This window comes from Salvelinus fontinalis, chromosome 19, assembly GCF_029448725.1.
Source record: "Salvelinus fontinalis isolate EN_2023a chromosome 19, ASM2944872v1, whole genome shotgun sequence".
Taxonomy (NCBI): Eukaryota; Metazoa; Chordata; class Actinopteri; order Salmoniformes; family Salmonidae; genus Salvelinus; species Salvelinus fontinalis.
The window spans coordinates 8,469,687-8,486,375 of NC_074683.1; the positions used below are offsets into that span (position 1 = coordinate 8,469,687).

Consider the following 16,689-nt stretch of genomic DNA (forward strand, 5'->3'; position numbering starts at 1 on the left):
TGCAAATACTTTTGGAAAGAAATACATTGGAATGTCAAATTTATTGCAAGGCAATACGTCTTTCTTTAGAGTGTTGAAACAGAGTCACTGTTTTCATTGCATTGTAAGAAAAACACAATAACTCTACAACAATGTGTTTTGTATTGTAATCACGTTTATAAAAACCACCGTCTCTCATCCCTCCAAAATTCCATTTATAATTACATCCAAATACTTACCTAAGTAATAATGCTTGATAACAAAACACATCAAAAAAGATTTATCAATAATACACCCACACACTGCACTCTCTCTCGCTAAAACATTTATGCTAAGACCGCAAAGCTGCCCGAGCTTTGTCCAAGATGTCCTTCCTCATCTTTGGATAATTGGGGTGAGCATCCAAAACCTAAACAAAACATGAATATTTAGTTTATGCATATGATATTATTCAATGACAACACGTAAACAAAAATCACAATTCAACAAAAATAACATGTGAAGCTACGATTTCAACTTACCTTATGACAGACATCTATGGCATCAACATGCCTCTTTGCTTTCAGGTAGTTGAATGCAAGCTTGTATCCTGGGACAAACACATACTACTATTCATGGACTGTTGTATATTTACATTATTTAAAAAAAAATCTAATGGCAGCATGTACAAGATGTCCTTAAACATACCTATCGTGGGGTTCGTTTGGTTTCCATATTTCCAAGCCATTTCATAGTTCAGCGCTGCATCCCGGAATGCCTGCTCCTTCTCCATAATGTAGCCCATGTATTCATAAGCTTTACAGCAGGACTGTGAAAATGAACAATGACTGTTACCGTGAGTGACTCAAACTCATTCGGATACATTTTTGATCAAGGGTAGGCATTGACCTTATTATGGCGAAGGCATCTCTTCAAGAGGTCCCCGGCCATGTCATATTTCCCTGACTGGATGTAGATGTCGGCCAGAAGCAGCCAGCTCTTCTCAAACTCGTCAGCGTCAACAATGCTCCAGTTCATCTTAGCTACGCGTTTGAGCTGGTTCCTGGCTCGAGGGGTTTGTTTGAGAATCATGTAGGCTGTCGCCATGGCTAGCAGTGCAGGCACATGGTCCTTCTAAGTTAAAACAGAGCGCTCTGGTTAGTTCGGTGTCATTTTACAGCGAATCAGGTCTAACATTTCCCTCTATTTCTATGAAGTAGACAAGAGTATCCAAAAATGCAAACAAAGGCTTCCTTGTCAGCAAGGAGGATTCAATTTGCGCAACAGGATATTATCTTACACAAGTTATCTTACTATGTTAAAGACATAGTAAGTTACTCAAATAAGCTGTTAAGGAAACCTCCAAAGTCAGCATCAAGAAAGTGTAAAGCAAAGAGAAAGCCTAAGATAATTCACCCGCGTAGTGATGTTAGATTTGCTAAGGGTGTGTGTGTGAACACTTATGTACACCATCTGGAGTTGACTTACCTCATTGTTTGCAATCTCTGTGAAAACATTCAGAGCTTTCTCAACGTTGGCTTTCTGCTTGGTGGCCAGAAAGCAGTAGTTCTCTAGGATCCGTAGTTGGACGTGTCCACCGGCTGTCTGGGGCTTTAACTCATTCAGGAGCTTCTCTGCTGTCCTCACGGCAAGCTGCTCTGACTCCTGCTTCTCAGTAGAGTTCCTGAGCATAGATGAAAATGGAAAAGGAAGTGCATTTACGTCAATGACAGACAGATAAATGAGCAAGTATAACATGGGCATAAGGATTTGTGTTTTAGCTAAGATATACACTGAGTGTACAACACCTTCCTAATATTGAGTTGCACCCCCCCTGTTGCCCTCAGAACAGCTTCAATTTGTCAGGGCATGGACTCTACAAGGTGTCGAAACCGTTCCACAGGGATGCTGGCCCATATTGACTCCAATGCTTCCCACAGTTGGCTGGATGTCCTTTGGGTGGTGGACCATTCTTGATGCATGCAGGAAACTGTTCATCTACACTGATTGAAGTGGATTTAACAAGAGACATCAATAAGGGATCACAGCATTCACCTGGTCAGTCTATGTCATGGAAATAGCAGGTGTTCCTAATGTTTTGTATACTCAGTGTATAGTCACTGTAAGCATTAAAAAAACATCTCCACAGCTAATATTCAGCTGTTCATTGAAATAGATAGCTGAATGGAACTCCATGTTCCTCAGTCAAAAAGTAAATCCACCTCCAAGAAAGGTGAAATACGATAGACCATGACTGGACAGGAAATAGAAAGCATCAACTGAATGTTAAATGTGTTTCCTGTCAGATATTTTGTCTGTATTGTCTACTTGTTTAATGTTTGTGAAGTCTTGATTTGTGGTTATTTGTAATGTCTTGTTAATTGGTGTTGGAGCCCAGTAAGATTAGCTAGCGTTACGGCGTTAGCTAATGGGGATCCTAATAAAAATGACAAAAATAACAAATTACTGCACATGTAACACACCCCATGTCACCATCTAGGTTCTCAAAGACTTCTCCTCCCATGGTGTCATTGTCTGGGTTAAGACAGATCTCAATCATGTTGTACACAGCATTCTGACCCCAGTCGTTGTCTTTCCGTGCCTTGTTGAAGTGTCGCAACCCATCATTGGGTTCACCTGTGTACCTGGGCAACAAATACAACTTAATTATTTAAAAAGGACACCATAATCAATCTAGCTAAAGATACTTTTGACTAATGCACTTACCACAGATAAAGTCCTTTGCAGTAGTTAAACCCAGGGTCAAACTTTGCCCTGGAGGAATGTTTTTCAGCCATCTCCAGAAACCTGGGAACTTCCTCTAACTTCCCAGCTCTCCTCAGCAGGTCGATTAAACGTGATAGTGTTGGGTAGTTGTCTGGCAGGAACATATGGGAAAGACATTACTTCCCTTCCAGGGGAGGTCAAATCAGCAGTGCATACTTACATTGAGGTTCTTACGCTTCCTTTTCAAGCTTTACAAATCTCAATTTAAATTCTATTTCAGGGGGGAAGTTGTGTATTCAGACCTAAGAGAAACAGAGACCTGTCACACCTGGTTTGCGCTCCAGTAGCTGCTGAAAGTGGAAAACGGCTTGCTCATAGTCCTGCTTCCTGAACATCAGGTCAGCCATCATCTACGAGGAAACAGAGAAGTTCGGAAAACAATCAAGTTTTACAATAGGATTTTCCTTTGGGACTTGACAGAAATGGCATATAAATAGAACTAACCAGTGTTGCATCTTCATTGACCTGGTCACTCTTCAGAAGGACACTGCATTGCTGTTGGCAGCCATCCACATCATCTAGAGTGAGGTACAACCGCGCCAGCTCCAGAATCACCTGGTAACAATGAAAGCATTCAATTGAATTCAACTTTGTTAACTAATTACCTTCTAGCATTATAACTATAATACCATTTCCTATGAGCAAACGTTGCAGTATGCCCTGCTGGCATTAAACATACATTTACACATTCATAATAATTTATTTTAATGTAATTATAAACATTTATTGATTATTAACATGATAAACTACTGTAATATGCAAATTAGCAAATACAAAAACTGCATAGAAAGAAAGGGATGCTGGGGATTCACAAATACAGCTGCAGGGAGCACACACTGAAGGCTTGATTCAGCTGCACCGACCTTGCCATCACTCTCACAATAGACAAGAGCTTCTTTGTAGAATTTCACTGCTCTCTCATAGCCTCTAAGACTCGTGTAGTGTTTAGCGATCTCGCCACAGATCTCTGCAGCGAGCTGCTTCTGCATGGAGACAGCGTCTGGCTGCTCCAACTGCACCCGCTTCAACACCTTGGCCTGCACATCCCGGGCCTAAAAGAAAACACAAGTCTTGGTTCAGAGCATAGCTAAGAAATAGCAATGTTGTGAATTATGCATGTATTTTAGAGGAGACAGATTTTCAATCTTAGAAATGATCATAATAATATATTTCAGTTATTTCAGTTTCTCTCATTGCTTAGCATAATGGCTTTTACAATATCAGAATACTTACTCGTTGCAAGGAAAGTAAAGCATCCTCGTTTTTGTCAACCTTGCCTTGGATCTTGGCCAACAGGACCAGATAGCGACAATCATCGGTTAGCAACGGCAGCTCATTTACTAGACAAAACAACACAAGGTGACGAGTGAGAAGTCGGAAAAGCGCTATATAAGTAACTATGTATTATCATTGTAATTTATGAACAGCAACAAAACATAGAATTTAACATACAAAATGTTCAAAACTGTAGCAATGATGTCCAGCTTACCTGGTTCATGGGCGAGAGCCTCTTGCAAAACTTTCTCACACCTCTCGTACTGTCTCATCTTCATAAGCAGTTCAGCCAGGTCATATCGCAGGAAGTTCTGCTGCTCAGTCTTCAGAGCAGCTTCATAGTAATTGATTGCCTGTGAATAACAGCGGTGAATCATACAGCTATTGACTACGTACTATAGATTGATCTTTGAATGTTTTTTTTCTTTCTTACAGGCCTGCTACACTGGATACGTAACTTTTGCAGTGCGTGCGCCATCGCGCTCATGTAGATTTCTTTCCACCCACACTAGACGTGATCAGGACACGTAGGTTGAAATATCAAAACGAACTCGGAACCAAGTATATTAATTTGGGGACAGGTCGAAAAGCATTAAACATTTATGGAAATGTAGCTAGCTTGCTTTTGCTAGCTAATTTGTCCTGGGATATAAACATTGCGTTGTTATTTTACCTGAAATGCACAAGGTCCTCTACTCTGAAAATTAATCTACTGAAGAAATGGTAAACTGAGTTTGTTTCTAGTAATCTCTCCTCCTTCAGGCTTACCAAGTTCTATTTTAGCACCTGGCTACGCAGATGCGTGCGAGCAGTGTGGGTCCAATGATTGAAGTGTGGGTCCAATGATTGCTATAGCAAATAAACTTGATTTGATTGAAGAACATGTATGTGTACATTTATTTTGCAACGCACGCGATGTGGGCGGTGTGGTCAGCATGTAAGACACTCCAATTTATTTCAAAGAAACCTGAGCATAAGGAGCACAGCTGTGCATTACTTAGCGTAAAATTACGCTCTGGTTTTATTTGTAATAATTTGACGTGCTTGCGCGGCAAAAATGTACACATCCAGTGTAGCAGCTACTGTTTTCCCGATGCCTCAGTGTAGCTCCCCAGTTAGTATACAGACCTTGACGTAATTGTGAGTCTTGACGAGAGCTTTCCCAATCTTGCTGGCCAGAGCTCCATCTTTGGGGTTTTTCTTCAGAGCCTGTTCGTATATCTCAATGGCCTTCTCTGGCTGCGGATAAACGGACTTGACTTAGTGACATTTAGCTGTACCGAACGTTAACTGTGATGATTCAACATTCCACAGTGAGGGAGTCATGAAGGAAGATATAAGCACAATGCACAGATGTTTCCTCTTTATAAATATATGCATGAATTAATAAAACACTGCATAATACTACTTCCTATGAACACACTACTGTAAAACACCCCAAAATCCTGCAAGCCTTGCATTGCCTCGTTTTGCGCAACAACGAGATGAATCAATATTCAATTTCATACCTACCTCTTGGATATTCACATAAGCATCCCCAAGTAAAAGATATGTATGAGGACTGGGCAGCTTCTCTACTAATTCTCTGAGGAAAGACAGGAAAAATATCACATAGAATATCTAGAATGTCTAGAATAAGATTCAATCACATTATACAGACATGGGTCTGCTCTGCTCTGAGGTTCACTCATCCTTAATGGCTTCCCAGCGGTGTCTCTGTGTGGAAAATTCTGTCAACACAAGTATAGTATCAGAGATGAGGTGATGGGCCTTCGGCTCACTTTTAAACACTGCAGGCAGCTTTGCACATTACAGCCTTGCTGCATGAGTGGATAAAGTTCAACATTTACACTTGATTTGCTGTGAACTTGTGGCCTGCATACTGTTATGGACTGACTGCTGCTATGGCATGGGTGGGTGGGCTGACACAGCAATGGGGGATGTGGTTAGTACACTGAATAAGAGACGTGGTTTCAAGAAATAATAAACTATTTGTTACCCTAAGCTACATGTCAAACACCATTAGTGAACAGTTTGTGTGCCTAACGATCAGACTATAGCCTTTTTTATAATGCCGTGTTGTTCCTCACCTGTAACAACTGGCATAAAGGCGCTTCTCTTTCCTGTGATTCAGATATATGTTGGCCATCTTCTCCTTGGCCTGTATATAGTAGGGCTGCTCAGGGGTGATGTTTCTGAGCATGCTCAGCGCAAGCTCGGTGTCGCCACGCAGCAGAGCCAGGTCAGCATTGGCGATGGTAACACGCAGCTCCTCAGGAGTGCCCGAGAACTCGTTGATGGCGTCTTGCATCACTTTGGCGGCTTCGTGCTGAAACGTCAAACCCACATTCATGAATCAGACTTCACTGTTCAACACTGGGCAACGACATGACTGAGACAGAAGAGAATGGACAAACACTACCGGGAATGTAAGTACAATAAAATATGGAGGATCTGCATTTCATGAGTTCCTGGAAAGTACACGGTTACTAGAAAGATGGGCATAACTCAAGATATATTGAATAATACTCCCTGTTGCTGAGCTTGTTCTCTCCATGTTCCCTTACCTGTTCTCCGTTGAGCCAGAGGGCCTCGGCGAGTTCCAGGAACACGGACACACAGTCAGCAGAGCTCAGCTCCACCTTCTTGTTCTTGGATTTGGCTGAGGCACCGGCCCTGCGGACCCCCGGCAGGATCATGGCCATCTGCAGAGTCTGGATGGCCTCTTGGAGCTCTCCCATCTTCTTCTGGGCCTGGGCCTTTATAAGGTGATACACAGGGTGCTCTCGGACCTGGCAGGGAGCAGCACAGTTATTAGAGGATGGATGCTCCCATAACAGTTCTGTTTGATCTAATATCACGTTCATCTGGAATGCTGTTCTTACCGCAAAGTTGTGACTGAGGCAAAGCTCCAGAGACTGGGAGGAGAGCTTGTAGTTGCCTTGTAGGAGGTGGATCTGTGCCATGAGCAGGTGGGCCTCAGCATGGGAGGGACACTGGTCCAGGCAGTGTTGGAGGCTGCTCTGAGCAGAGTCAATGTCACCTAAAGGACATCAGCATTGCCATCAAACCCATTAATTGTTGTCAGCCATGTTGAGAACAACTTGGCATGAAAACAGAGCAGAATTGTGTCACATGCAATTCAGTTGAAACTCACCAGACTGAAACCTAACTTTGGCCAATAGGAAGACACCTTGTAGGAGTCCAGGTACTATCTTGACCACAGTGTCCAACACAGAGGCACAGTGTTGGAGCTGAGGGGCAGGAGGCTGGCCCTGAGCTGGAGGCTAACACACACATCTCTACAATCAAGACCACAATGAATGACACGACGGGGGCTAAAAATCTATTTACGACCTGTGACAACATCTTTGTATTGTTTGTTAATCCCAGTAAATGTGGTGTCAGAAATGACTGACAGTAATCTCTATAAATGCATCTGTAGATATGCAAAGCCCCCCCCCCCCCCCCCCCCACCTGGAGACCGGGGTTCAATCCCCCAAGTCGATCTTTCCACCTTTCTCTCCTCTCCTTATCTCTAGTCCCCTATAATAAAACCTTAAAATATGTATTGAACAAATGTATCCATAGACATCTCTCTCCAGACTGACCTTAGCAGGACAGAGTGCTATATACTCCTTGACGATCTCCAGCAGGAAGTCTGGGTTGAGCTTCTCAAAGTAGTCCACCCCCAGTGGCAGGCCCTGCAGTGTGGAGAAGTGGGTGTCCACGGCATCATTCAGCAGGTTGGTGACCTCATCCTGTGACCTGCGTTTCTTCACAGCCAGCATGGCGCGCAGGTACAGCAGCTCCTGACAGAGAGGAAAGAGCATGCCAAGGGTGTCAACAGGTTCACACAACAGTATTCAGCTCAGTAGGGCAGCTCTAAAACAACATGGTTTGTAGGACCAAGGTACAGCAGAGCGTGCCAAATGGCACCCTATTACCTATATAGTGCACTACTTTTGACCAGAGCCCTATGGGCCTTTATAGTGCACTATATAAAAGGGAATAAGGTGCCATTTGGAATGTACCCAGAGTCTCCCCTATAATACTTAAGATCCACAGGACCAGCTGTTACTCACCGGTTACATATCCAAGCTGATGTCACTGTTAAGGGCTTAGCAAACACAGGAAAGCCCACACATTTCTAAAGAACTTCCATTACCTAAACAAAAAGCTGCCAAAAAGCTACTAAGCTTCACTAGATGACCAAACACTAGATATTAATGTCAAAAGTAGAATTAGAAATATAATTACTTCGGCGAGGACTTTGAACTGGATTGAACAGAGCAATATCTCTCTATCAGCCTTACCCCTGATTTCCCGATAGACTGCTGGATCTCTGTGAGAAACTCCAGCTGTTGCTCTGCATCCTCCAAGTTTCCCTCGATCAGCTGGCACCTGATAATACCTGGAAATACAGATCAGATGTTTTTACAATCTACATCTAAAGGATTTACAACTTCATTATTTGTTTATAGCTGGTTTATAATATTATAATGAAGAATAAACGATACCAAAAGGAGAGAATTATGTATTTCAGCTTTTATTTCTTTCATCACAGTTTACATACACTCAATTAGTATTTGGTAGCATTGCCTTGAAATTGTTAAACTTGGGTCAAACGTTTTGGGTAGCCTTCCACAAGCTTACCACAATAAGTTGGGTGAATTTTGGCCCATTCCTCCTGACAGAGCTGGTGTAACTGGGTCAGGTTTATAGGCCTCCTTGCTCGCACATGCTTTTTCAGTTCTGTCCACAAATGTTCTATAGGATTGAGGTCAGAGCTTTGTTATGGCCACTCCAATACCTTGATTTTGTTGTCCTTAAGCCATTTTGCCACAACTTTGGAAGTATGCTTGGGGTCATTGTCCATTTGGAAGACCCATTTGCGACCAAGCTTTAACTTCCTGACTGATGTCTTGAGATGTTGCTTCAAAATATCCACAGAATTTTCCTACCTCCTGACACCATCTATTTTGTGAAGTGCACCAGTCCCTCCTGCAGCAAAGCACCCCCACAACACGATGCTGCCACCCCCGTGCTTCACGGTTGGGATGGTGTTCTTCGGCTTGCAAGCCTCCCCCTTTTTCCTCCAAACAAAACGATAGTCATTAAGGCCAAACAGTTCTATTTATGTTTCATCAGATCAGAGGACATTTCTCCAAAAAGTACAATCTTTGTCCCCATGTGCAGTTGCAAACCGTAGTCTGGCATTTTATGGTGGTTTTGGAGCAGTGGCTTCTTCCTTGCTGAGCGGCCTTTCAGGTTATGTCGATATAGGCCTCGTTTTACTGTGGATATAGATACTTTGTACCCTTGCCTCCAGCATCTTTACAAGGTCCTTTGTGTCACGCCCTGACCTTAGAGAGCCTTTTTGGTTTGGTCAGGGTGTGATTTGGGTGGGCATTCTGTGTCCTTTACTTCTATGATTTTGTGTTTCTATGTTTTGGCCGGGCTGTCTATCGTTGTCTCTGATTGGGAATCATACTTAGGCAGCCCTTTTTCCCACCTGTGATTGTGGGTAGTTAACTTTGTTTGTGGCACTATAGCCCTGTAAGCTTCACGGTTGTTTCGTTCGTTTGTTGTTTTGTTGGCGACATTTTAAATAAAAAGGAAAATGTACGCTTACCACGCTGCACTTTGGTCCACTTCCTTTGACGGTTACTGTTGTTCTAGTAACCGAAGATCGAATCCCCGAGCTGACAGTGAAAATCTGTCGTTCTGCCCCTGAACAAGGCAGTTAACCCACTGTTCCTAGGCTGTCATTGAAAATAAGATTTGTCTTAACTGACTTGCCTAGTTAAATAAAGATAAATAGATACCCGTATTATTAGGAACCTGGTTGCAGTTCCTATGGCTTCCACTAGATGTCAGTCTTTAGAAATTGGTCGATGTTTTTCTTTTGAGAATGAAGAAGTAGTGCTATTCATTCCATGTGTCACTCTGAAGGTCCCTACTATTTTCATGTGCGTGAACAGGAGTGCGCTCCGTGTTATTTTTCATCGGTATTGGAAACAGATTATCCCGTCTTAAATTTTATCGATTATTTACATTTTAGGATACCTGAGGTTGGATTAGGAACGTTGTTTGAAATGTTTGGATGAAGTTTACAGGTAACTTATTAGATACTTTGTAGTCATGTTGGTCTAGTTGGAACCGGTGTATTTCTGAATCAAACGCGCCAAATAAATGGACATTTTGGGGAAATAAAGAAGGAATTTATCGAACAAAATGACCATTCATTGTGTCACAGACATTTGGGATTGTAAAAAGAAGATCTTCAAAGGTAAGGAATTTATTATATCGTTATTTCTGACTTTTGTGTCGCACCTGCCTGGTTGAAAAATGATTTTCATGTGTTTGTCTGCGGGGCGCTGTCCTCAGATAATTGCATGGTCTGCTTTCGCCGTAAAGCCTTTTTGAAATCTGACATAGCGGCTGGATTAACAAGAAGTTAAGCTTTATTTTGATGTATTACACTTATATTTTTGTGAATGTTGAATATTGATATTTCTGTAGTTTGAATTTGGCGCTCTGCAATTTCACTGGATGTTGTCAAATCGAACCCGCTAAAGGTATTGGCGCGTGAAGAGATCGGCGCGTGAAGGGATCACTAAGAGGTTAAATAAAGGTAAAATAAAATACATTTGCACTTTTCACACCAAAGTAAGTTCATCTCTCGTAGACATAACGTGTCTCCTTCCTGAGCGGTATGACAGCTGTGTGGTCCCATGCTGTTTATACTTGCATACTATTGTTTGTACAGATGAACCAGGTACCTTCAGGCGTTTGGAAATTGCTCCCAAGGATGAACCAGACTTGTGGAGGTCTCCAATTTTTTTCTGGGGTCTTGGCTGATTTCTTTTGATTTTCCCATGATGTCAAGCAAAGAGGCACTGAGTTTGAAGGTAGACCTTGAAATACATCCATATGCCTTCAATTGACTCAAATGATGTAAATTAGCCTATCAGAAGCTTCTAAAGCCATGACATCATTTTCTGGAATTTTCCATGCTGTTTAAAGGCACAGTCAACTTAGTGTATGTAAACTTCTGACCAACTGGAATTGTGATACAGTGAAATAGCCTGTCTGTAAACAATTGTTGGAAAAAATTACTTGTGTCATGCACAAAGTAGATGTCCTAACCGACTTGCCAAAACTATAGTTTGTTAACAAGAAATTTGTGGAGTGGTTGAAAAACAAGTTGTAATGACTCCAACATAAGTGTATGTAAACTTCAGACTTCAACTGTAGGTATAGAATTACATGCATAGCTACATTACAGCTAAAAAGTTTGAGATCTATGGCATATGTCTAAACAATCAGGGAAGCCTGTCTCACCGGTCAAAGCCGAGACACTTGTTTCGTCCAGAGTCATGGCAGTCTTGTACCACTTCATAGCCTCTTTGATTCTTCCCTGCAGAACAAACTGGTAGCCCAGCTCTGTGGCCAGATCAGAATCCCCTTGGGCTTGGGAGAAGGCTCTGTCCACCATGATGTGGGTCTGCTGAATCACTTTCTCATTTCTTCCACACTAGTAAATGACAACAGAGTTAAGTCTTTGTATATACCTCATGTCAGACATGCAATTGTCCTGGTTCAGGGACTGTAATGTTACATGGTGAAGTGAAAGGGTTCTCGATCTATTCAGGTGACACCTAGTCACAGTAGTTTCCATGTAAAAACATTTTTTTATCGAAAAGCATTAAAACACTGAATACAATGTCTTATAAGCCCATGTGGGCTGGGCATCCGGGCATCCTGAAGATGCAATACGCTCGAATAATAAATCAAATTAGTCTTACCACCCGTGTGAAAGCCAAGGACATCCTGTAGAAAAGCTCTGGGCTGTGAGGCTCTTGGGCGTCCAAGTTGCTGACGAGACTTGAGAGCAGACTTAGTGACTGCCAAAAGTAAAAAGGGTATCCCACTTGACCACGTATACATCATAGGAATCATTATGTACCATTCACACGTAGTTGTGTGGTGACAGGTTGAAGTGCATGCTAGCTGATCCCTAAGACTTCTAGTCTTTGCGGCAACGCTAGTTAGCAGTGGCTCGCGAAACTACCTCTAACTTTCTTCATACTGGAAGCAGAGATATAAAAAATGGTATCCACGAGTTCATCTGACTGTGGGGAAATATATAAAGGGCTTCATTGCCAAAATCCCGAAACATCCCTTTAACTCTTAATGTTTGGAAATTACCTCTGTGATGTCCCCCTCTCTGCATAAGGAGTGAAGAGCGAGCATTCTCAGGGCTTCTAGGTTGTTTTTATCCCTCTGCAAGAGCCTAGAATGGGACAGGAAACATCTCTTTAATGATCAGCACTGTTTGTTTGATGCTAATGAAAATGTGGTGTTGTTAGAGTATTGTATTCGTTTCTTCCCATGGTGGCTTATATGCCCGACAAGGCTGGAGGAAAGGGAGAGAGAATACAATCTAAGGAAGAACACCTTCTTAGACAATGAGAAAAGAGAGAACCGGACTGTGCACTGCATGTGTCCATTCCTGTTCAAAGAGCTATGGCTCAGCAGGGCTAAACCAGTGGCTCTGGCCTTGGGCTTAGTCCCCTTAGAAATGGGCTCCACCTGAGTGATCCTCCTTCCTGCAGTTCATAGAACCTGGAGAAGTGCATCCTGGGAAACGTGTGGCTCTAGCGCTTCAGCTCAAAAGCCTTTTCATATTCCCTGGCTCTGGCCAGGGTCCAGCGGGTGAGCAGTCAGGAACAATGGCTCAGTCATTATGCCACTGGTTCCAGGCATCACGCTCCATTTTAATTTGCACTTCAATACGGGCCACTTGCAAAGGCTGACTGGCTCGTTCTTTATATGGCTGCTATTGATTGACCAAATCCATCAATGAACGTATTTATTTGATCCAAACAAATCTTTACAAACTAAGATTAAAGCCAGCTATTATTTCCAGTGTCATTAGCTTAAGTAACAAGAAAACAGAAATTCTAGAGCAAAATCACCTCTAATATGAGATACTATACCTCTGTGCTGCATCTACAGTTTGCTCCCAGTCCTGCAGCGTCAATAGAAGCTTCATCTTCTTGATAAAGGCAGGAAGGAACCCAGGGAAACTAACAATCACTTGGTTGACTGTCTCCAAAGCTCCAGAATAATTATGCCGATACTCATAGTAATGTGCCTGAAACAGATAAAATATCACACAATTTATGGACATGTTGAGGGAAAGTAAAATGCACTGTTGTACATCTGTTTCAAAAGCAAATTACTCTCCACAAAGAGCAAAAGATAGCAAGCTAACAATTGGTCTCACTGTATTACCACAGATAAGGCAACATAGAGCATTGGCATTTCAAAACGGTCCATTCAATATTCAAGATATGGTACAAATTGAGAAACAGATTGTGTTAGTGAATAATAGCCTCGGTCATCCTAGTGAGGTTGTGGGATACAGAGAATACAGCACAATGGGGGATTATTATGCAGGCACAATAACTAGGTGCCACATGAAATATGAGACGTGACAAAGACCTCAACAATGTCTCCAATATCTTAACATCTTTTCTCATTGCAAGTGAAGTAATCTATTCATGGCAACACAAGGGTTGTGTTCCTTCTTACCTTTCCCATCAGAGCGAAAACATCTGCTTTTTCTTTCAGGCCTTCGTCAAAGTATTTCCCAGCCTTCTTGGCATATGCATCCTTACCAGAGGTCAGATCTATCCAGCCTTTAAGGATAATCCCCTGAACAACAGACATTAATCCAAATGTTAGAAGGGTAGACATATATAAATCAGAGTAGACCTCTACCTAGTTTTCAAGTAATTCCACTAAAAATGCTCCTAAAACGAATTCTCAAATAGCCTAGTGCTGACAAAGGCCGTCCCTAGGCAACCCTATAGTGGGCATAATTTCATCCATTTAACTGTTTGAGGTATGTATACAGTGACACTTGCAGACTTCGTAAGTTTTTGCAAATGCATCTTCAAAATAAGAAAAATATTTGATACAAGTTGAGAGAAACACATAACCAAACTCACTTCTCGGGAACCATTAGAGACTTTGATCATCCTCTCTATGTATTCCCTTGCTTTGTCATTTCGTCCCAGAAGCCAGAGGAACATCCCAGCGTAGTAGAGACCCTTAGGTGTTGCACTTTTACGGTCCTCTTTCACCTTGGCATCCAGGTCCTGAATGACATCTCGATCTGAAGTCAACATAAAAAGTTAAGTGTATAGATTCAGCTACAAAAAAATACACAGAGACGTAAACATGGATCAAGACAAATATGGGTTTACCTGGGTTTGGCCTTTTCTTTTCAGCAAAAACAAGAGCCATGAATGTACAGAGGGACATATCTCTTCTATCTTTTATCGTCTCAAACTCATGGATGGCTTCCTGAATTTGATCTAAAACGAAACATATAAATAATTTGTATTTATTATGGATCCACATTAGCTGCTGGCAGTTAAAAAAATTATGGCAGTTATACATTTTTAAAAAACATTACAATACAGGTTTCACAACACACTGTGATTGATATTACATGAAACAGATATACAGGTCCAAAAGTATTTGGACAGTGACAGATTTTTTGTTGATTTGGCTCTGTACTCCAGCACTTCGGATGTTAAATGATACAATGACTATGAGGTTAAAGGGATACTTCGGTATTTCGGCAATGATGTCAGATGAATTTATGGATACTATTTTTATGTCTCTGTGTCCAGTATGAAGAAAGTTAGTGGTAGTTTTGTGAGACAATGCTAACTAGCGTTAGCACAATGACTGGAAGTCTATATTCTTATTTACAATAAAAGTGACTCCAAAATGAAGTGGGGGGGGCTGCTATGTACAAAAAATGCTGCAATTTTTAAACAGTTAACCAGATATGGATGAAATTACCCTATAACTAAAGCTGACAGTTTGCAATTTAACCTCATAGTTGTATCATTTCAAATCCAGAGTGCTGGAGTATAGAGCCAGAACAACAAATAATTGTGGACCTCCCTGTTGCTGCTTTATTTAATTGTTTTAAACTAAGCAATGGAGTACTCATTTACCTTGCATCAGGGTGCTGTAGGCATGGAAAAAGCTGAAGATTGGATCATTGCTGAATTTCCTCTGTGCCACAGCTGCAGCATTTAATACATGATTGAAATACTTCTCGTGGCAATAGTAGTTGATCAAGGCCTGGGAACAAAAACATGAAATGTAGAGCTGTGATAGAAAATAGCTTACTTTATGGCAGAGATCAAAACTACAAAAACATTTCAGAAAATACCTGAGTAAATCAAAGTAGGCTGTAAACCAACATTGTGCTGATAAAAATAAAAACTTATGGAATGCAAACGGTCAGCATGACAATACTTGTCCGTAATATCCTCCATGTCCAAGTTGGCCTGTGTTACTGATGGGAAGTCGTGTGTTTATTCAACAATGTAACCAATATGCTGATGAAGACCATTCATAACCTGAATAACGTGGGAGCATTATCCTGAATGTTTTGCCCCTTATTCCGTGAGAATAAATAAATACCTTACACGTTTTTATGATAAATGTCACTTGCATGTAATCATAACCTTATCTGCCAGGCAGGATGTTTAACTGTGCGTTTTATTTTCAGAACTTTGAAAGAACCAAGTAGGCTACACTGCAGCTTGACATTCTAAACAAGCTAAACAGGCTACACGGTGATGTGTTGCTTTATTGTATACGTTGAGGTGAACATGTCTCAGTACAAATAGCAATTGTCTACAGCGCAACACTACAACACTTACCAGCATTGACTCTTCGTCCTCCATTTCTGCCATGACAACGTTTCACCTCAAACTGCAGCAATGAAATAGATCTTAAATGTTTAACTGAATACTGCGGCCACATGTACTCTTAAAAGGCAAGATAGAAACCGATTATAGGTACATTTTTTGCCATCTTACAAGCACCAGTAAGCGTCTTTCGTTTACTTGACAACCACCAACGCCATTTTTAAATTGTAGAGGAAGTTGAAAATCATTGGTTTAACAATAATGTTTCACAAGGTGGCGCAACAAACACGCTGAATGTAAAATACTGACCCCACCCGCATGCTGCGCTTGTGGTTCTTTGGCACAAAGGCTGTGAGAAGAGGACGCTTGTGGCTACTTTTTCGGGTTTTCTCGTTTGGACAAAAGTAACCTAGGTTCCCATCTTTAGGCTGTGACCCTTAAACCGATTCTAAGTGGTTGAGGTTTACACTAGTTACCACAAAGTAAAAATGTCTATATAAATTCATGAAAACAACAATTTGAAGAAGATCAATTTTAGAAATAGGCGGGGTCTATGACTTTGTGGCTGTGGTAACTAGTGACGACCAGTGGTAGAGGAGTGTTATTTCGTTCGTAGGCAAACGGAAGACGGTCCTCCCACAGAGTTTCATTAAAGACAGTACAGTATGAAGATAGACTAAAGCTGCTTGTCCAAAATAAATCCCCGATCCCACTCGTAGGTGATGTCATGGCGACGTTGATTAGCTAAACTGATACGTAGAAAACACGTCATCGGGTATAACGGTCTCTCGAACCGAACTGCGCATATGCAGGCCGTCAACTCAAAGGCACTCCTTCGATATAAAGTTGTTTTTGACGAAAATCAAAACGTGTCACTTTCATGAGGTTGGGGTAATAACATGTTCTACTACCAAAGACA

General features: G+C 41.6%; 1 protein-coding gene across 1 annotated transcript; it reads right to left on the bottom strand.

Moving 5' to 3' along the window:
- Positions 1 to 134: 134 nt before the first annotated feature.
- Positions 135 to 16,279, bottom strand: ttc21b (tetratricopeptide repeat domain 21B). The gene is made up of 30 exons (XM_055870622.1): positions 16,080 to 16,279; positions 15,783 to 15,834; positions 15,066 to 15,195; positions 14,301 to 14,411; positions 14,043 to 14,209; positions 13,624 to 13,746; positions 13,026 to 13,183; positions 12,235 to 12,319; positions 11,832 to 11,930; positions 11,368 to 11,560; positions 8,337 to 8,434; positions 7,632 to 7,832; positions 7,178 to 7,307; positions 6,906 to 7,063; positions 6,588 to 6,812; positions 6,111 to 6,349; positions 5,533 to 5,605; positions 5,149 to 5,259; positions 4,235 to 4,373; positions 3,979 to 4,085; positions 3,609 to 3,797; positions 3,190 to 3,300; positions 3,014 to 3,095; positions 2,686 to 2,836; positions 2,442 to 2,603; positions 1,447 to 1,642; positions 868 to 1,092; positions 667 to 787; positions 501 to 568; positions 135 to 388 (listed from the first exon to the last, which is right to left on the bottom strand). The coding sequence occupies exons 2-30, from the start codon at positions 15,813 to 15,815 to the stop codon at positions 311 to 313; spliced, it is 3,963 nt and encodes a 1,320-aa protein (XP_055726597.1). The 5' UTR covers positions 15,816 to 15,834; positions 16,080 to 16,279; the 3' UTR covers positions 135 to 310.
- Positions 16,280 to 16,689: the final 410 nt, after the last annotated feature.

Excerpts from the sequence above, each read along its gene's own strand:
- ttc21b (XM_055870622.1), bottom strand. The coding sequence starts at position 15,815 with ATGGCAGAAATGGAGGACGAAGAGTCAATGCTG. Across the intron at positions 12,320-13,025 it reads ACTGTAGATGCAGCACAGAG|GCTCTTGCAGAGGGATAAAA; the intron begins GTATAGTATCTC and ends GTCCCATTCTAG. Across the intron at positions 7,308-7,631 it reads TAGCACTCTGTCCTGCTAAG|CCTCCAGCTCAGGGCCAGCC; the intron begins GTCAGTCTGGAG and ends TGTGTGTGTTAG.